Source organism: Chelonia mydas, chromosome 1, assembly GCF_015237465.2.
Source record: "Chelonia mydas isolate rCheMyd1 chromosome 1, rCheMyd1.pri.v2, whole genome shotgun sequence".
NCBI lineage: Eukaryota > Metazoa > Chordata > Testudines > Cheloniidae > Chelonia > Chelonia mydas.
This window is the reverse complement of record NC_057849.1, coordinates 226,727,383-226,748,526: the sequence shown is the minus strand read 5'-3', so window position 1 is coordinate 226,748,526 and position 21,144 is coordinate 226,727,383. Positions and strand designations below refer to the sequence as shown.

The 21,144-nt window shown below is 40.8% G+C and overlaps 1 protein-coding gene across 2 annotated transcripts in view; it reads right to left on the bottom strand.

The window, feature by feature from the left end:
- Nucleotides 1–4,878: 4,878 nt before the first annotated feature.
- EFCAB6 (EF-hand calcium binding domain 6) overlaps nucleotides 4,879–21,144 on the bottom strand; it is a 153,835-nt gene continuing 137,569 nt past the window's right edge. For both annotated transcript variants that reach the window (XM_043538022.1, XM_043538023.1), the window contains 5 exons: nucleotides 17,950–18,177; nucleotides 15,244–15,421; nucleotides 14,224–14,408; nucleotides 11,028–11,177; nucleotides 4,879–7,218 (listed from right to left, as the gene is read on the bottom strand). In XM_043538022.1, the coding sequence (XP_043393957.1) occupies nucleotides 7,096–7,218; nucleotides 11,028–11,177; nucleotides 14,224–14,408; nucleotides 15,244–15,421; nucleotides 17,950–18,177 (864 nt within the window). In that variant the 3' untranslated portion in view covers nucleotides 4,879–7,095. The remainder of the gene's footprint in view (nucleotides 7,219–11,027; nucleotides 11,178–14,223; nucleotides 14,409–15,243; nucleotides 15,422–17,949; nucleotides 18,178–21,144) is intronic.

Below are 21,144 nucleotides of genomic sequence, written 5' to 3'. Positions count from 1 at the left end.
TGAGATGGCCAGTGTTGTCAGTCATCAGAGGAGGTGCCACTTCCTCAAGTAACAGCAATGAAAAATAGGCATTTCCGACTGCTTGTTTTGAATAGCCTTATGGCAGCTCATTCCTTAAAAGGGAACACCCTAATGGCATAATCTCCACCTGTTCTCACATGAGGCTGTTCCCTGTCACCCTTTACTCAGTGCTGTGACCACTACACACAAGCTAGCTCTCTGTTGCTCTACAGAAAGGGAAGCGGCGCCTGGGAAGGCAGTTGCAAGAGATGCAAGAAAGATACCAAAAATCCCCTGCTTTCCCTTAACCTGAGGCAGATTAACTAATCCTGGCTGTAGAACCCAGACACTCCCTTTACAGGTAAATAGTTTTCCATGTAGAAATATAATTTTCTTACGGCATTGCCAGCCTCTCTATACACGGAGGTGTGCACACTCAGTGCACACTCAGCAACATGAATTAATGCTTAAAAAAGGGGAAAGTATTTGCCTTTTACATTGTAAAAGTAAGCTGGCTGGTTCCCTCCCTCGCAAACCTGGCTTTAAAACCAGAGAGCTCTGCAATGGGCCAGCCAAGGCTGCAGTACCATAGTGCTGGCTGGCAGGAAATCAAGGAGTGCAGCAGTCTCTGTCCCTGGTATGCTTTCTGCAAGTTTCTTGTTCTTTTCGGGAATCAAGGCTGCTGTCATTGGTCCCATGATGAACATTTCTGGGATGGGCGGGGGCGTGCGCTGGGAGCAGGTTGTGTGCATATTTCAGGTTGGAAATAATAAATCTTGTGTGTTTGTCTTGATTTCTCTTCTGATTTTTGATCTCTGGGTTTAACAACACTGCCATTAGCCAACGGGGCATCAGTGCTATGGATCCATCCCCAGCCAGCCCCCTAATTGGCTGATGCTGCAAACAGGCTCACTAATTGGCAATTCAGACCCAATCAATCTAGTATCCACTCGGCTCCTGCTACATAGCATTTAAAACACACCCAGGACCTTGCAAAGAAACCATAACACTGCAAGAGGATTTCACCAGCTAGCTGAGCCATCCACTTAAATTCTGAACTAATGATAATCCATTATGGGACAATGAAGACTCAAGCTCTTTGATGGTTCTGTATATATACACACGTTAGCAGCTTGCTTTCTAAATCAGGTTAAATATGCAGCAGTTCCACTAAAAGCTGACCTCAATACTTGTTGATATTAACTGGGTTTTGTTTTTGTTGTCCCTGTCTTTCTATTCCTATTTAAAACTACCTGCATCCAAAGATGAAATCTGCTAGAGCAGTGCTAGCAGTAAATGGATGCTTCTGGAACTGTGATGAGGTTGTTTTTACAGCTGCTTGAGCAACATGTTATACCTGCTTATTTGAAGATGATGATATTTGTATTGTTGCTACGAATTCATGCCAAGCATAATTTTGGGGTGTTGTGAAGACATCATATTTGCATATTTTAAGTATTGATATAATACAACATTCCTTTTATGTCTTTTTGCACAGCATAGTAATGCTAATTCTATTGCATGACAGCTTTTGGCATAGAAAAATTTAGAAACTCAAAGATTTTCTTTAAAAAAAATTTTTTTTATTTGATTTTCAGTCTGCAGCATTTGGAGCTTTCTTTACAACTTGTGACCCAATGTAGATCAGTCAGCTAAAAACAGTAATTGTGTATATATTAGCTCACCTCAGTACTTTAATCAAACAGAATTGAAATGGCTGTGTTCCAGGTACAAGATTTTAACATGCTGTATCTCCTTCTCTGTCCTTATAAGGCAGGCTTCAGGCTAAGCCTTTAGAATTAAAATTAAATAAAAGCTAATACGGTAAGAGAGAAATGGGTGATCAGCATGGATTGTGTGAATTCCCTTCTGCTTTTTCCCCATCCCCAATTTCCTATTTCCCTTCTATCAGCCCAGAAAACCATCCCTGCTTGCCTATATTTTCCTTCAGGTAGCCTTCCTGTCTTTCACTAAGGTACTGGTCTAAAAGAAGCACGCAGAAGCCCCATATCCATCTAAAAATAATAGCCATTAAAACTATTCCCTTGCTGCTCAGGCCCCTATTTATAATAGCAGCAACCTGGCCTGAGGTCAGGGTTTATAAAGAAGCAGAGCCGTGCAGGTAAACTTGAGGAAGTGCTAATGAGCAACAGATGTTTACAGTCAAAATTCTTGATTTAAAGGCTCCCTTGAGTCAGGAAAAGCAAAAGGCAGGGGAATGCAAAGCCCAGCTTGGCAGGCTAGTTAGGAAACCTGGCTGAGGGTGATACTGCACCGCTGGACTCTTACTGTGTCTGAAATTCACTACTGGGCAGGATGATGGCTATGTTCCCACTTAGAGCTGCATGGGCCTTAAAAATGCTCAGTTTGTGTAAACTGATGTAATTCCATTGGCTTTAACAGAGCAATAGTGATATACGCTCGCTGAGAATCTGACTCCTTGTGCTGTCTGCTAACATAGGGGTGAATTTTCCCTTGTGAGAGCAGATGACTATTGAACACACTCAGCCCTTGAATCTATATTTGGGGTTTGGTTTATTGAAGTATATCTAAATACATTTTCCTCCTGTGTAGTAGTCTTGAATAAGCAGAGACCAATCCCCTTCAGATGCTCCAATGCGTGAGTCTTTTCTCTGCATTTGATGCCTCAGCCTGTATTTAGCTGATAGCAGAACCCATCGGGAGGACAAGCGGAGGTATCTGGTGGATGGATGAGCAGTTTAACAATGGTCTGACTACTCTCCTTTGCACTGGTTATGATTTCAGTCACTTCAGCCTCCTTCAGATAATTTGTGAAATCAAAATGAGGAAAAATTAAAACCCACATTGATATTAAAACTATATTGCAGAGCTGGCACGTTCACCCGCTGGCTGGAGAAAGGAATTCCTATCGGTTTCTAGCAGACCTTCTCTGTCCAGTTCGAGAGCAGCAGAGAGAGACTACAGCAAGTCGTCTTGGATGGTCTAGGAAGGGACTCAGTGTGGAAGAGTCAAACTCTGTGCATAGGGCCTGGAAATTTTAAAATCTTCTATTTGCTTTAAACCGGAATTGTCGCTTCATGTTCTGCCGGGACAAGCCTCAAAGGCTCTGTCCACCCAAGCCTTTCCTTTTTTGAAAGTCTCCTGCCCTTGGACCAGCAGCGGTGCAGTATTAATACAGACTGGTGCCATGTCAGCTAGGCCTGTCTGAGCAAGGCTAGACATCATGGGGGTGAAAACACCAGCAGCTGCCTGAGCTTGGGCTACACTTGACATTCCCAGATTTGCTGCCAGGTGGAGCTGCACCTGCAACGGTGGGAGATTTCCAAAAAGATCCTAGAGTACACAAGTCCGAAAGGGGCTGTCAAAGAGCACATCAGCCCCACTAACTGAAATGAGCATCGTTGACTTACCTTAAGCACTTCAGAGCACTTAGCGCATCATGGTTTCGTCATCCAATCAGATGCTGGATGGCCATCCATTGCAAGGTAAATATTACAGGCTAGACTGTGACTTGGACAATGTGCCCAAGCAAGTATGAGTAAGAACCCTACCATGCCTATGCAGATTACCTGGGTGGGTGTAAATGCAGCTACTCACCTGCTTATTCCCTCTCTAGAGAAGGAAAACTGGGAGGGAAGGGGAAGGGGAAGGGAATGGGTGGAGCCTTTGCTCCATACCTTCCAATCACTCATGAGAGTGAGTGGTGCAACACAGAGAGCAGGGCAGGAGGTGGTAGTTGACTATTGGTATAGGCCATCACAAGTTCCTATCCACCGAAGAGCAAGGGAGGAACAGAGGGAATTGTGCCTTAGATGCTCTTCTAAGGCACAGCTGCAGTCAGACTCAAGCCCTAAAACTTCAACCTACAAACTGGTTTGTATTTTATAGAGGAGTATACCTAAAAAAAACTCATTACAATGGACAAGCTACTCTGGCTGGCTGAAACATACCTCGGTAAGTCAATACGGCAGGTCAGTAATAGCACTGGGAGCAATTGGTGTAGCATTATCAGGCCAATACTGGTGCTGTTAGAGTGACAGCCGATGGCATAAAAGAAGTAAAGCTATTGTAACAGGCTCAGGATCAATGTCCTTCTGCTTTGAAAATAAATTTCTGAGCTTCGCCTTGACATTTATTTTCATAACTGCTTCAGCTTTGCCTCAGCATTTACATGTAGCAGCAGGAGACCATTATCACAGGATAATGGTCAATTCCATTGACATTATCTATCTCTTAGCGAAAACAAATGGAATCGGTGCCAGCCAATCATTGCTGAATGACTGACCATTGTTTACTGATAACAGTTGCAAAAAAACATCAAAGAAAGCAAACCCTCTTCTATCGCAAAGTTTATGTATGTAGCAGTTTACCCAGATTATTTCAAAATGCTGGCAGTGGAAATTCAGTTTGTTTTTGAGGTTGGATAAACAGTTGGCAAATGCCATCCATGCCTTTAAGAACTCACTAAAAAAAACAGCATGATTTGATTTGTTTTTACAGCAAAAAGATTGTTCTTTAATCCCTTTGGAGTTGTTGAGTCTGATTTTCCTGCCAGTAGCACTAATGAAAAATATACTGGCATAAAGTGTCAAGAAATCCTGAGACGCCCCCTCCCGGAGCCATTTCTCCCAAAGACAACACAGATCCCGAGATGATTGGAAGCAAGGAGATGAATCCTGTCTCCGACATGAATCACAGTAGCTGCGCTGCATGCCATAATGTAGCAAAGAGATGGAGATGTTCGTATTGCTTTTGATCTAAAATCGGACCAAATTATCACACTCCCATCATAGGAACTCGAAAGAAAATTTACTGAACTTCTAGGTTTTTTTTCTTATTAGTAAGTAACATATCAATAAAGAAACATCCCTACTTCCAAAAGAATTATGTCAAGTTTTGATTTTTATTATATTTTGTTTAGGTATATTCCAAATAGTAAATTTGGTGAAAATTAATTCTTTTACAACTGCAAACAGCATAGAAATAACAGAACTCAGTATGGGTATATTGCATTTGAATTTCATTGACTGATGTACATTAAGTTTGGAAAATATTCATAAAAAAGGAATGTCTTGAGAGCAGTTTTCAGAATAAAATTAAACATAAAAAGGTGAAATGGATTTTAGGTTCTTTTATTTATGTGAATCCGTATAAATTACCTGTAAATGGAACTTGGAACTTTTGCACATTGGGTTGGTAGAAGAGAACCCCTTACATCATTCTAGTCATATACCTAAGCACTAAATGCAGTTCTGATGTATGGATTTATATGTGGCAAATACTTTTCAAAGAAAATGTAACGAAGCATCCTTTTGTGTTACTATTTCAAGTGTATCAATTTTCAAGTATAATTCCTTGTGTATATATAGCAAGTGTTCCTGAAGTGTGTATGATAAACAAAATAATTGATATTAGAGATCAAGAACCAAAATCACCAAAGCCAAACAACCCCAAGTCTCATTAACACTTTTTATTTAAAATCCACCAAACATCTTCTTTGAAGTTTCAAATGAGAGTAAGTATTTCCTCAGATAAGGCCTGTTTCAAAGCCCATTAAAGTCAGTGGGAATCTTTCAGCTGACTTCAACAGTCTTCGGATCAGACCCATAGTAATGGCTGGCAAGCTCACCAGCAATAAGAAAGAGAAATTGTTTGGATGTGCATTATTCCCAGTTAGTAGTTACTCTGCTTTGTATTGAAGTCTTTGATGCTACTTTACCAACTTCTTTTAAGATGTTGCTGTAAATGCATTAAAAATGTTAGGTATAGAACATGTTTGCACCTTTTATGCCTTCATTCAAACATCCTACCACAGATCACTTTCTAGACAATGACTGTGAAGAGACTCACTTATAAATGTAGAACTTGTTCTTTGAGATGTTTCTTTCCCTTTTTTAAAAAATTATTTTTGATTTGAAGGAAAGCAAAGAAACATGGAAAGCAACCACATATCGTGGTGACATAGAGCTCTTCAGTAGATCAGTGAAAAGGACTGGGCGGCAGAGAACACATCCAAGATGCCACAAAGAGATGTACTGACCTAATGGTTACTGAGAGAATGTACCCATTTGAGTCTTGATAGAAGCCCAGAAAACAGAACCTGCTTATCATAAGTTCATTGTTTACCAAAGAGATTGGCAGTCAAAATAATTATCTTTTAATTTCGCTTTTAAAATCTACATATACCATAGACACACTAGCTGTGTCTTGGCATGTTATCCTTTTTCCATTTAAACCTTTTCCCATAATTTTCTAATAGGTGCTCAAACTATTCACTTTTGCAAAACCAATAAATCTAACTGGATTTTTTACTTTTAGTGCACTATATATTATAAAAAATAGTTTATCCATAAAAATAAACCTCAAGGTTAATATGAGGAGACACACATTAGTGGTAATACACTTCCACATTTGCAGTGACAAATACAATAGTGAATAGCGAATTAGCTTTTTCTAATTTTATTTTTAACTTCCATTTGTATGTTCTAATATGGGAAAACTATGGAGAAAAGTTTCAGTGGAAAAAGATGACACGTCAAGGCACAGCTAGTGTATCTGTTCAGAGTAGAGTAGCTGTTCCATGTCAACATATAAAGCTACTGGAGATATAAATATGTCACTGCATAGTCAAGTGGGGGGGCGGGGGGAAGACAGATTGTAAAGCAGACAATTTTCTAATAATGAAGGATAATATAATTTTCCAAATGTATTATTTCTATTATCTTATAAAAGTGAATAGTAGGCCTTTCAAACCTTTTTACTGAAATTAAAAAAGGGGTTTTAATTAATAAAACTCTTTAATTAGAAAAAAGATTTTTCTTAAATGTATTTCTTTTGCAGATGCCTGTAAGGTCTTAAGAATCATTACTATAACAACTTTAAGTGGTATCATTTTTCTCAGATAAATGGATTATGTGACTGTTAATAGTTCTGCCATGTAGATTTCCTCTACAACCTGTGGCCACTGTATTTGTCAGAATTATAAGTATTTTGAGATTGCTGATGCAAGAAAGGCTGTGGTTGGTTAATTTATTAATTAGAAATCAGAAATTATAAATCAGTCATTAGCTCTGTTATCTGTAGTTTCTTGCATTTGATGACACCTTCCATTTCCTACTGCAGGAATGCCCGGAGGAAATCATTATAGGAAATTTTTGAAGATAATGATTTATCATAAAATTCCAAAATGTGAAAAAACTCTTCCTCAGTCAGGTTGATGTGATACTGACGCAGCACCTGCAAAATACACAGAATGTCATAAAATCATAGAGAGGCCGGGCTGGAAGGAACCTCAAGAAGTCATCTACTCCATCTCCCTGGGCTCAGGGAGGATAAGTTTGCCTAGACCATCCCTGACAGGTGTTTGTCTGTACTTAAAAACCTCCAGTGATGGGGATTCTACAATTTCCTAACACCCACATTGCTCATGTGAAGTTAGGAGCCCAGGGTGAAATTCAGTGCTGGGCGCAGGGCTCGCACAGGCCAATGCACCATGTAAGTCTCTCTCGTAAACCCTTTGCAAAACTGCCTGAGGGTTCAGCCCCACGGTCTCGAATTTCATAAAAATCTGTGAAGACCAGAATCTTCCTGTTGCCTCCCAGCTTTCCTGTGCCAGCATAGCTACCCTGGTGGCTGCTCCTGAATCCTCCCTTGGGTAGTGATTTATTGTACGTTGGCCCAAGCAGCAATTGCTCTCAGAAGCTCGGCAGGGATCCAGGTGATGGTGCCATTGAGAATAGCTAGCAGCCTACCCACTTTCTCACCACAGGTGGAGACTGAATAACATAATACACCCACGAGAGGGCTTCCACATGAGCAGATGATGCTAACCAACAGTGGCTTCTCCCTTTGCACCCTCCTTAGGGGACCAGGGTCCCCTGAACCCGAAGAAGCAGAAGGAACAATCCAGTCCAATAGATCTACTCGCTCCACCTGTGAGAACCCTTATGTATGTGGTAACATGCATTTCTAAAGGGGCACTGAGTGCCGTAATTCTCCTAAGAGCAATATTAAGAGTTCTTTCCTTAAACTTTAATGAGAGCACTACTGACCAGGTGGTACCTGATGTGACAGACATTAAGGGCCAGATTTTTAAAGGTATGGAGGTGCCTAAAGCGCAGACAGGTGTACAGTGGGATTTTCAGAAGAACTTAAGTGCCCAATTCCCATTGAGTTCGATGATTGTTAGGTGCCTAGATGATTTGAAAATCCAACTAGGCATCTATCTGCATCTTTAGACACCTAAATACTTTTAAAAAACTGACCCTTAATGCCTTTGACACCAAGGCTAAAGAGATGTTTATTTCTTAGTATTACTTTTAGAGTTTAAGGTGCTTCTAAAGCATACATCCTGCAGGGTACCTGTAGGTGCTGTCCACTGGCTCTGCAATAGTTTGTTGTCTACAGGATGTCCCCCAGCACCTGACATCTTCTGATCTGGGTAACTCCTTTTGTACTTTACTGGTTGCCACTGATTTTATGTGAAACTCAGATAAGTCTAAGCCAAGCCAGTATCTGAAATCACTATAGTGCTGGTATTACAGTAGCCACATATCCGTATGTGTGTCTACTTCAGTGCTTATGCAGAGCACTGGTATCAAAAGTGGTCAGTCTGTTCGCTCCTCCCTTTCATATATCTCCCAGCCTTGATAACTACGAGAGTGCTGATAGCAGAGAGCTTTTCCCTCCTGTAAGTTATCCAAATATCTCTCTGCTCACTTCTTTTATCTTACATCATCTCACTTCAATCACTCCTCACTGCAACCCCATTTCTGATTTCTCCCTTCTTTGGGGGGTAATTTGACTGTCTTAACAAAACATTGCCTGGCTCAATGCGTATCGTTTAATACATATAAATGCACTTCTATTGCTTATGCTGCATTTAATTCCTGACCTCATGAAATCAACTGGAATCTAAGGAGCCGCTGAGGCCAAGTACTTGCCGAGCACAGTCTGTTATGCAACACATTTATTTTTTGTCTGTAATATCTTAAGGAAAACTTTTTAAGAGTAGCACTTATGTATTGCAGGGGAAAAATCAAGTTCCCTAGTAGATCCTATCACAGAAATGGGGTGGTTTCATTTTTCTCTTAATGTAAATAAATTGTTTGAGATAGAGCGGCCTGAGTTAAAAAGTTATTACCAAATGCTTGACAAACTTGACATTACACAAAAAATACAGTGGGCCAGATCCTCACCCCTATTGCAGTAGCTATACACTCCTGAGATAGTACAAAGCAACCAGAAAGCTACTCTCATATAGGGGAAACCTCAGGCCTAAAGCTGATATAGCTCTATGTATCTTGCTCCCCAACCTGCATGTAGTGGCATGTCTGAAGAACATATATGTGGTAAGGCTGGACCACACCTTGCTCTAACTGAGCCCAGCCCATTAGAGCAATTTCTATGGGACCTCTGCCCTTAGGTCTTCAGTTTGCTTTAAGTTACACCTGGGGATGTTTTGGCTCCTGGCAGCCTCAGGAAGTGGGGAGCTGCACGATGGCTAACTACCTGGTGCAGTTGAGGACTGACCCATTATTTTACCAAATGTTTTAAGTGGCAAAGACAGCAGGTGGAGAAGGTCAGCGGTATCTCATTTGGACTCAATGTTAATTAAACAGCTTCATGCATCTTTTTTTTTATCCTTGCAACATGACTGGTGAATGGAGGTAGTTCCCATAGTTCATATTATGAGTCTGATTTCTATTTACAGAAATGTCAAGGATCTTGAAACAAGAACTAAAATGTAAGCTAAGCAGCAATCAAACTCCCCAGCAGTGTGAATCCAGGAGTACAGCACTAATCCCTGGCCTCACAGTGCTACAAGGCACTGAAGGTGGGGAGCAGCCTTGAAGACACTGAAATTGGTGTGGTTCTGCTGTTTGGCAAGGTGCTGGATCTAAGAAGCCCATGCAGAGGATACATATCCCTATGTACCACAGATCTGTGTTCCACTGGCAAGGACAGGGGCAGAAAGAGAGGATAGAGTCATTCCACCTATACAAGGGTGTCTGGCCCCTGTAAGTGAAGCAGATCCAGTGGCCTTGTGCCAGAACAGGTGCTCCCAGTTTGGCCAATTAAAGGGCTGTGGCAGCACCCGGGAGCAATAAAAGATCAGTGAGAAAGAGGTAGATAGGAGAAGTCAGGAGAGTGGTAGTCTCTAGAAAAGCTCTAGTGAGTAGAAGGCTCTCAGTAGGCCCTCTTGGGAAGGAGGAAGGAATTATTAGGAAGCTACTGGAGAGGCTAACCTGCTGACTTTCAAGACAGGCAGAGCCAGTGCTAGGAGACCTGACCAGGGCTGAGGTCTAGGAAGCTAGTGGAGGGGCTACCTAGCTGTCTGTCCTGAGCCAGGGAAGGCTGGAGGGGGATGAAGGCTAAGAGCAGTAGAAGGTGATACTTAAAGGCTCTTGGAGCCAGAGAACTGAAGCCCCAGGGCTAGAGAGGGCTGTGCTGGAGAGCTGGGGTGTGCTGAGGAGTCCTGGTGCTGTATTTAATGTATAGCCTGGATTACTGTGTTGGAATTATGTGTGTGGAGTTTTCTTCTGTAATAAACTAACCCACAAGGGCTATCTGCACTAAAAAAGACTCTCTGGACTGTTTGCGGGGGACTTGAAGGAGAAACTGAGACAGGTGTACCTGTCAAACTGTGGCCTGCAACAGGATGGTACTCCAGCTGGGCTGCCTTATGATAAGGAGGAGTACACAAGGCTACTCCCCCCTTCATAAGTGAACATACCAGCTCATCCTGAGGCTGTAGTAGTGGCTGCAGAGAGGCGTGGTAGAAAGGATTTCTCCTCATCAGCCTGCTTCCCTCTCTCCCTCTTGAGCTTGTAAAGAACACTTTTTTCAGTTCTGGTGTGAAAGAAGTCATGCGCTTGCATATGCATTGGAAAGAGGGTGATTGCCATTATAATTAGTACTCAGTATTAATGTCACAGCAAATAAATCTGCAAATTTATAGTTGACATGATTTTGGAAATTGTTTCGGTAAGGTTATTTAGAGACTTTTTGGTTTTGTTAGTTTTAGATTAGTAAATGCAATTTACCTGCCTGAAATCCTGAACACTTAACAGCCCGCTCCCACTTTCATCATAGGATTTAAACGTTCGTCTCATCGGTCTCCAGCAGTGCAAGATCTGGGGTTGAATTCTTAGCATTGCATTGAAGAATGTCAGGCTCTGTGGTCCAGGACTCCTCTAGCAAAGTGGGGTGGGTGGGGGAGAAAGATGGGCATTTGTTAATATAAAGAGCATGGTAGAGGAGTGCAGGCATATGCTGAAATGTAAAGGTGTTACAGTGAAATTCTGATTGTACCAAAGACTGACTGTACCCTTGAGTGGTGCAGAATAAATGCTATTAGATTCTCTTCACCTTCTAATATTCTTCAGCAAGTGAAGTTGAAACACTTAAGCACTGTTAAAGCCCAAAATTTGTGTGTGTTTGTAAAATTAGTGTAATTCTTTATCAGATTATATATATATATATATTTAAACAAAGGCCTCTGCTTTTATACATGTTACAGAGAAGCAGCAATTAAAGTCACACAACTGCTCCCCTTCCAAGCCTCTGTTTTCAGTTACTTATAACTCTTTGGAAAATTCACTGTTCAGGTTGCAAGTTTTCATATTCAAATTTTGCCTGAAGGTAGCTAAATTCATCAGCCAAGCACAGTAGGAGGGTAAAAAAGAATACTTGCCCCATTATATAATATTTCTTGTAACCAGGTTCTGAACAGTTCTATAGTTGGAATAGCTGGGGCAGGACAGTCAAAATCTAGTATGGGAATAACTGGGAGAGAATTTATTGCCTCTTGTTGTTTTTTACTTTGGTAGGGGCTGCTGTTTGCCCTCCACCCAGCTGTTATTCCAGCCAGTGTGCAGGGCTGGAGACCATAGTTGCTTTATGCAGGCTGCACAGGGCACTGGAAACTCCAGTTCTACCACGGCGTGCAGTAAGTGCACAGACAGCACTGTACAGCTGGTGAAATTCACCTTAATCTCAGGAAGTCTAAAGCTAAGGAAGGATTTGCTGTCCCATCACGACTAACTCAGCTGCCTAATGTAAATTTACGTCAACTATCGTGAGGGCCCCTGTGGACCGTTTACAGTATAAAGAGAGCCCTTCACCCTGGCTGTGGGACCCAGACTGTTCTCTATAGCTCAGTGTCTGCATGTCTCCACAGAAGCTAAAGGCCCAGCTTCTCATAGATTCCAAGGCCAGAAGGGACCATGGTGATCATCAGTCCGATCTCCTGTATAACAGGCAGTAGATAATAATTCCTTTTGAACTAGACCATATTTTATCTTTATTTTTAAATCCACTGTTGATTTTAAAATGGCCAGTGATGCAGTATCCACCACAACTGTTGGTGAATTGTGCCAATGGCTAATGTGAGATTAATGTGGGGTTAACCTTGCTGTTGAAACTGACCCCATCCCATTCTGTGGCAAAATCTGTGCATTATCCTCACTTAAAAATGTACACCCTCTTTCCAGTCTGAAGTGTCTAGCTTCAACTTGCAGCCATTGGATGGTGTCATACCTTTCGCAGCTAGACTGATGAGCCTATTATCAAATATTTATTTCTCATATAGGTTCTTCTTTGGTAAGCTAAATAAAGTGAACTCCTTGAATCTATCATTATAAGGCATGTTTCCTAGTCCTTTAATCATTCTCATGGCTTTTCTCTGAACCCTCTCCAATGTATCAATATGCTTCTTGAATTGTGAACACCACACCTACACACGGTATTCTAGCAGTGGTCACACCAGTGCCAAATGCAAGGTCCTTTTACCTCTTTTACTCCTACTTGATATTCCCAGTGTATACATCCAAGGATTGCATTAGTCCTTTCAGCCATAGCATTGCACTGAGAGCTCATTTTCAACTGATTATCCACCCCCCTCACCCCAAAACTTTTTCAGAATAACTGCTTTTGAGGACAGTGTCCCCCATCTTGAAAATATGACCTACATTCTTAAATTGTTCCTCAATGTACACTTTTACATTTAGCCATATTAAAAAATTCAGATTGTTTGCTTAAGCCCAGTTTACCAACCAATTCAGGTCACTCTATTATTGACCTGTCCTCTTCATTATTTATAATTCCTGAGTCTCTGTGTTGCCTGCAAACTTTATTTGGCTTTTGAGAAAAGGAGGGGGTTGAGAGCCACCGGGTATTTTTATTATTGCTCCTGTCATGCAAAGAGTTTTATTTTATTTTTATTATGCCTATTGGTATGAATTTGTATACAGTGGAGCAATCTCTTATAAAAATGTTATTGTGAAAATTACTTTATGTAAAGGTGTCCAGAACATGGGATGGGCACTTCATTATACTTTATAAACTTAAATTAATAAACAGAAAATGATACTAGACAAGAGCTCAAATTATGGCTCTTTCCATCCCAAGCTCTGAGACAGAATTTCACCGTATCAAATCTGTGCATAAAGGGAACTTCATGTGAAAAATCTGAAATTGTCTGAAGCAAAACCTGATAGTTTTGCCTTAATTTCCATACTGATAATGAATGATTGATAGTTCCTGTGAAGCCAGATATGCCAGGGGGTGCCATTGCAGGTTAAACTGCCTGTAACTTTCCTGCTGGGGATGCCCAGCTGGGAACAGCTAGCTTCTATGCATCTCTCTTCCCTGTATCTGGTACAAGGGGCATGCTGGAAGCATGTGTGCTGGTGCTGGGGATGCAGGTCATGACGAGTAGACAGAGTGCAATGCACACTGGCTATCCCCAGCTGGCAGATTGTCCTTAAAAGACCATTGACAAGAGGCACAGATTACAGCTTCTCTCTGGCTGGGCTGGGCTGGGGCTGAAGCAGAGACTCTGGGAGTAACCAGCTTCCTGACAGTCCACCCCTCCCCCCCCGCTTTCTGTTGCCTTTAGACAGAATCTAACCCTGAAACTCATCAGCCCAAACTGTCTTCCTCTAGGCCTTTCTTATACCTCTCAACACATTTTTTAAAGTTTATAGATATGGTCAATTGCTGATAATTAATCAAACTGTATCTAGATTGTACTATGAACCGGACACATAGGGCCTGATTCTGGAGATGCTCCGACTAAAGTAAATACCACATGAATAAAATAAGTCAACTGAAGTCACTGGACTCCATGGAAAGTCACTGGGATTCTATGCATACAATGACTACAGGCTCAGGCCCTAAAATACTCTGTTTCTGCATCAGAAACTGTCCACAAACAGCTAGACAAACCCATGAATGTACCGATATTCGTGGCTTCTGAATGATCATCCTTTGTAGCAATGAACTTTCTTGTGGTTTCATTAATAGGACACAGCTGTGGAGAAAGTCGCAGTATGCAAATTTGTCATTGTTCTTAATGTCATATTTTGTTGCTATTTGGCTAACCTCTTCTTTACTTAAATCCAAACTGAACTTCTCTGCAATGGCTGAAAGAAACACAGAAATAACAAATGACAGTCAATTTGCCATCCTTGCAAATAGGTGACTTTTGTTTTAAAACAAAAATTGGATTGACTAGTTATTAGGTATATGTTGACAGGCCACCAGTTCCAGTGACTGTCACATAAATGCATTATCTGGATCCTGCTATACATAGGGGTGGAGGAAAGAATTCACATTTAGCAGGATAACAGGTAAGTGATAAAAACTTTAAAGACAATGCAAGAAATAAGTCCAATATTCGTTGAGCTGTAACTGTTCCTATACAAATGGCATACGAATCTATATGCTATTATTTAGGCCAAAAGTCTGTCCTGTCCATGCAGATACCCTGATTGGGGAAAGAGGGCACAGAGAATTGTCCTCCCACGACTCCATAGCAGAAGAGCAGCATACCTATCTAAGAATGAAATTCTGCTCCCTTTGAAATATATAAAAGTCTTGTCATTGACTTCAAGAGGACCACTTGAGGGAGCGCTAGGAAAAACATCCGGGGCCTGTACTTACTATCGCTCCCCAGCTCCACAAGGGAATATTCTGCTGGGGAGTGTGGCCAGTCTTCCAGTACATATGCTATGCTGTGTTACAAACACCACCTAAAACCAGGCTCTCCCTTTCAAATGAGTAGCGAAGTCTGCCGAGCAGTGCATTCCCCCAAACCTCACTTGAGCAATTCTGCATTACAATAGCATAATAGAACCTGGATCACTCATGCAGCTGATACCACTTGCTAAGGGCAGGGTTATCCCATAGACTGGCACCTAGAAAAAAACTGGAGCACATTTTAACATGAGGTAACACAATTTTCAGATGGCAACAAACCTAAGAAATCGGATGTTGAGATTTCTCCTAGCCGGTCAACATCCTTCTCTCTACAGTCTTTCAGTATTTCTCTCCAGGAATGTTGAATGATCTTTCTTATTTTATTTTCTATTGGTTCGCAGTTCAGTAAAGGTGGGGACCATGCCATTGCAGTACGAGGCCGGCTGGACATTGGAGTCTAAAGTAACAGACAAATTTGAATATTTATGTAGACAAAACACTAAAAGAAATCCCAGTTCTAGTGCTTCATAACTTTAGGATGTTTGCAGCATCCTTATTTATGATCTGATTTGTGTCAGCATTAAAGTAAAAATGCTTCTACTTTGAGGAACATATTAGTAGGCTGGAAATTGATCTACCTTGAATCTACCGAGTGTTTTTCTGTCTGTAATTTCTTGAGTCTGCTTAACTCATAGTTCAGTTGTATATATTCCCCCCTTGAACCCATTGTTCCTTAACTGGCAGATATATTTGTTTTAAAAATGTCATTTGATGTCAATCTCACAATAAATAGATCGATGCACAAGTTCTTGGATAGTGACAATTTAAAGCAAGTATACTAATTTGCTTACTATAAATTTTAACAGTAAGTGAAAGAACCTTATAATTAGGCTTGAAAGTATTCGATTTTTATCAGTAAATGTCTGTAAACAACAATTTCATCATATACACATAACCCAACAAAAATATTTTATAGATTATAACTGAAATTTACAGACAGGCAAAGTAAGAAAAATACTGCTTAAGAATTTAATACAGTTTGATATAAGAATATTTATTTTGTAGATTTCGACATGTAGTGTTGACAATTTGTGTTTTAATGGTTATAAAACTAACTTTTAAAATCTCAATATCTACTGTCATTAAATAACTGCTGTCTGCCCCCCCTTGTATGTTCTCCCTGTAATTTCCTGCAACTATGAAAATCTAAATTAATAGATGTCAAAAATGCTTAAAAATAAACATCAATATTATGTCAAAATTATAAAATAAAACCCTGAATTCTGCCAAGCCTACCTAAAATATGGTCATATATTCCCCTCCCTTTAGGCAGCATGGAGAGGAACAGTAAAACCCCATTACAAGAGAAAAGGATTGGAAGGGTGCAGAGTATGTTCCCTGTATATTCTCCAACCATCTCTTTCCCTTCACAGATCACCACAGGGGAGTTCTCCTCAGAAGCAGAAGAGGGAGAAGGGGAACAATTATTCTTTGTAGTAGGTTCCTTACTCAGTAGAATTTATGATTCATTCTGAGAATAAGGAGGGATTAAGCATGGGCTTGTGAGCCCTCAGCCTTTAGCAGTATGGTGTGAGCTCCACTGACATTTGTGAAGGGAGCCAGAGTATAATGCAATATTCACTGGGTCTTTGCTGTGTATTCTTGCAGATCTCAGGCTTACATCATAAATCTTGGCCATGATCCCCACACTGATTTTATGCACAGCCACGATGGCACTTCTAGGGAGATGAGTGGTGATGAGGTTGACCTGGGGATGTTCAAGAGATGTGCATTTTGGGGGGCCTGTGCTCCTCTTCTATGATCTTTCTGGGTCTAGCTCATAAGCTAATGAGGAAAGTTCCGTTGACTTCAGTGAGAATTGGATCAATCCCTTGGTCATAAATGAAGCATGTGACCAACTGTCAGGCCTCTCCGATGGAATGACTTACAGATAGTACAATAATCAAGTTCACAACTGGCCAATGCTTTTAGACTTACCAACTGTGGGAAGTTTGTTGCATCTTTAAGTCTATTCAATTGGCTAGTGTTTTTTCAAAAGCTAACCATCTAAGTATAGTCAGCAGTAATATGAATCATTTTTTCCAAGCACTGAAGAATTTATAAGTTGCTGACTAGAAGAATATACAGCCAAGAGATTCAAACTGTCAGGAGGAATATTGGCTAACTCTTTCATTCTTTCTCCTTTTAAGATTTTCATAATCTTCTATGAATGTTAGTGCTTGGGAGAGATGCCGGAGAGATATTCCGGGAGACTGCAGTCCTGGAAAGCTGGAAAAACTCGCCTACACTGCCCTGTCAAGGTGCTTCTAACCAAAATGGGAGATGGGGCCAGGTTAGTCCCTCAGTCCATTCAGTCTTTGGCCTCTGTGCTGAGTCTGAAGAGAAGGCTGCCAATTATGATGGTAGATTTTGTGACCCAGGTAAACATTTACCGAAAACTGGACTCAGACCACCAATACATTTCCTAGAGACTGCCTAGCAGCTATCAGAGGGTAATAACTTTTGGTCAATACTAGCTTGGGCTGGTGACCTATGGTAAAAATCTTACATTTTTTATGTTGCTTTTTCAGCAGCTGAGCTTTTATGGCTGGGCCTATTCACTTTGTTCCCACAAAGGTGACTGTCCTATGTTAAATAACAGGTATTTATTTACAATATGACTCATTTGTGAGTTAGTAAGACAATGGCCAAGATCCTCAGCAGGTATAACAGCATAACGCCATTTGTTTCAGTTGAGCTACACAGTTTATATTTACTGAGGATCAAGTCCATTTTTTTTATCATCCCAAATTCTCTGCAAAGTGCCAAAGCTTTTCTCAACAGACATTTGGGCTTGATCTGATGCCCAGTGAAGTCATTTTCATTTTTCATATTTTCATTTACTTCTATTGGTATTGGATCAGGCCCTTAATAAACCCAGAAAAGTGAAAACCTAGAAAAGTCCTTAAGTGATCAAACACCTACTTTTACTTGACCTAAAGGAGAAGATGCTGTCTTGGGACGTGAAGGCTGAGAAGGTAACCGTGACCCAGGCTCAGCAGGGGTAGCGGGCTTGGAAGAAAATGCAGCATTGTTCGTGGCTGGAGTATCTGATGGCATTGTCACTACTTCGGAGTTGAACTTCTTCAAAAAATCACAGTACTTCAGTTTTCCATTGGCATCAGCAGGCACTGTATTCCAGAGGTTTTCAAACTAATGGAGAAGCACAAGACCATTTTTGTAAACGCTAGCTGGAAAAGTATATTACATACTCAGACTGTTACAGAAAATGTTGAAAGGAAAATGAGAAAGTGACTTGGAATGACAGGAATCCTAGGGCCCAATTTAATAAAAAAATTTACAGCTTCTCTGTAGAAGTCAGTGTAAGTCTGGGAAAACAATGAAAAAGGGATTCTGTAGGACATTTTTTAATTGAACTGGACCCTTAGTGAGCTGTTTAAGACCATTAAACCTTCTGATTAGACACAGTGACTGTGCTACAGTATATAAGAATGCTTTAACAGAAAATGTAAATCAAATGCATGGTGCACCTGCATCCTGTCTAAGTACCATGAAGCAAGTTTCTCATTCTACCAGGTGCACCTCAATTCTACTAACATCTCAACAGGCTGTTCAGATTTTTCAGTTATTGTATTTGCATCAACAATTTTGTTTCACTCTGAAGGCAAAAATGTCTCCTCGCAAAACTTAAATGAATGCTGTAGGAAAACTTTACAGCAGTTTACAGCCTTATATAGGTAAAATACAGTGTCATGAACTGCATTGGTATAATACACACTATTATTTCAGAAGAGATGGGGCCAGATTATGGTACCCTTATCATAGGTCCTGGAACTAGGGGTGCTGGGGGTGCTGTTGCACCTCCCAGCTTGAAGTGGTTTCCATCATATACAGGGTTTACAATTTGGTTCAGTGTCTCTCAGCACCACCACTATGCCAATTATTCCAGCACCCCTGAACCTTATTATTCATTCTGAATAGCACGTCACTGCATGAATGGTCCCATTGATTCCAATGAGATTACTAGTAGAGTAAGTTAGTTGAACTACCTCACTATTCCAGACTTGTCTATTTCTGTCAAAACTAAAATTTCAGCCTGTCTTTCTCTCATGAATGTCTAGCCATCAGCTCAGACTCACCATAGCTAAAACAGAACTCTTGATCTTTTACCTCATAGACTCACCGATCTCCTTTCCTGATCACCATGGATAACACCATTATCCTGCCAGTCACTGAGGCCCACAACCTGGGTGCCATCTTTTACTTGGACCTCTCTCTAGATCCTTACATCCAGGCTATATCTACATCTTGCAGATTCTCTCTGCATATCATCTCTAACAGATAGCCTTTCCTATCCATCCACACACACTCTTGTCCATCTCACCCCTTGATTACTGCAACAAACTTCTCCCTGGCATTGACCAATGAAATCTTGCCCTGCTCATATTCATTCAGAATGCTGCTGCAAAGGTCATGTTCCTAGCCTGTCACTTTGCATCTTCCCACTGGTTCTGTCTTTTCTACCATACCAAACGAAAGCTATTTGTCTTCACTTTGAAGGCCCTTCACCCCACCCATCTTCTCTCATTCACTATCGAGACATCACACCTGCCTTTGATAGACCCATTATGTCAACATCCATGGTACATTTGTTAAATTTTCAAACAGGCACCTTGTGGTTTCTCCCGTGCTGCCCCATATATTAAGTGGAGCTCCCCATAAACAGCTGCAAAACTATCCTTAAAACTTTCAAGTTCTGTGATGCTGACCAAAAAAAAATAAATAACGGGCTGCTGGTATGCTGATACCACTGCCTTGCATGCTGACCAATACAATCTCATTGTTTCCTTGTATTCTCTGGTCTATCTACATTCATCTGTCGTCTCTTGTCTTATACTCAGATTGCAAGCTCTTTGCGGCAGGGCTCTTTCTGTTCTCTGATCAGACCCCAAGCTATGAGCCCAATGGGGTCTGATCCATGACTAAGGCTCCTAGGTACTACCACAATCAAATAATAATAAAGAATCTGGCCCAATGGCAACATACAGAATTCTAAGGACCAGACTGCAATAAACTTATCCACACTGAATAGTACTTTATGCCACAAGTAGTTCTCTTAACTTAAATGGGACTACTCATGGTATAAAACACTAAACAATGTAAGTAAGGGTATCAGACTTCACAGTCAAATGAGTCACACTAAACCATGCTTCAGTAGGCAGTAACACTCCTTTTAAGGCCTTCATTTCTGATTTTTTTTCTAAATATAATCAAATTGTGAACCTTAAACTGCTCTTGACTTAATCTTTTTTTCAGCAGTGCTTTACAAACATTAAATATTACAGCCACTTTTGGGATGGCATATAGCAACAGTTGAGTTCAAGAAGAGAAGAAGAATGTTCATACAATGAAAACTGCAGAAAAGGAGGGAGAGAGTTTTAGGTAGGTACACTATAAATACCTGACTGGAATTTGGCAAGAGCACCATGGCTAACCCCTCTACTTTTACAAAAAGGTCCATGACAACAGAGTCTTGATTTTTCCATTGCCTCATGAAGAATGACCAGACCATGTGAAACTTATTTTTAATATGAAATACTCCATCTATAGTGTTACGCGGATTCTAGCTGAGCCTTTCTAATAGTAATTAAAAATTGGGCATCATCCAGAAAGGGATAAAGGTAACTTCCTTTGTGTCCCTATCCTGGCTATGACCATTAGTAACACTTGAGTAAAGACTCTGAGCAATAACAGCCTTAACAGCAGGGTCTTGTGTTAGGAGCAGAGATTGCTGTATACAGATTGGAAAGATCTGCCATGGCAATGTCATATAGATATATATAAGCATGCCTTTGCAGGGCCTTTCAATATTAAAATATCACCTGGAGAGACAGAGCTTGATTCTTTCTTACATAATATCTGGCAGTATAAAGGGGCCTTTGTGTAAATGAGAATCAGGACCACTCTGCTAGTTGTTTTATGGGTGGCAGAATTTCCATCCCAATATTTTTATTTTGTCATCTGCTTATTGAGCCTTTTTAGCTGTAAAACACTCCCACTCCCCCTTGACTGCTTTTTTACTCTAAAGACTATGGAATCCAAGCTGGAGGTTATTTCAGCTGGAGAGGGGAGGCTTTTTGCTCCGAAAAAGGGAAAGTG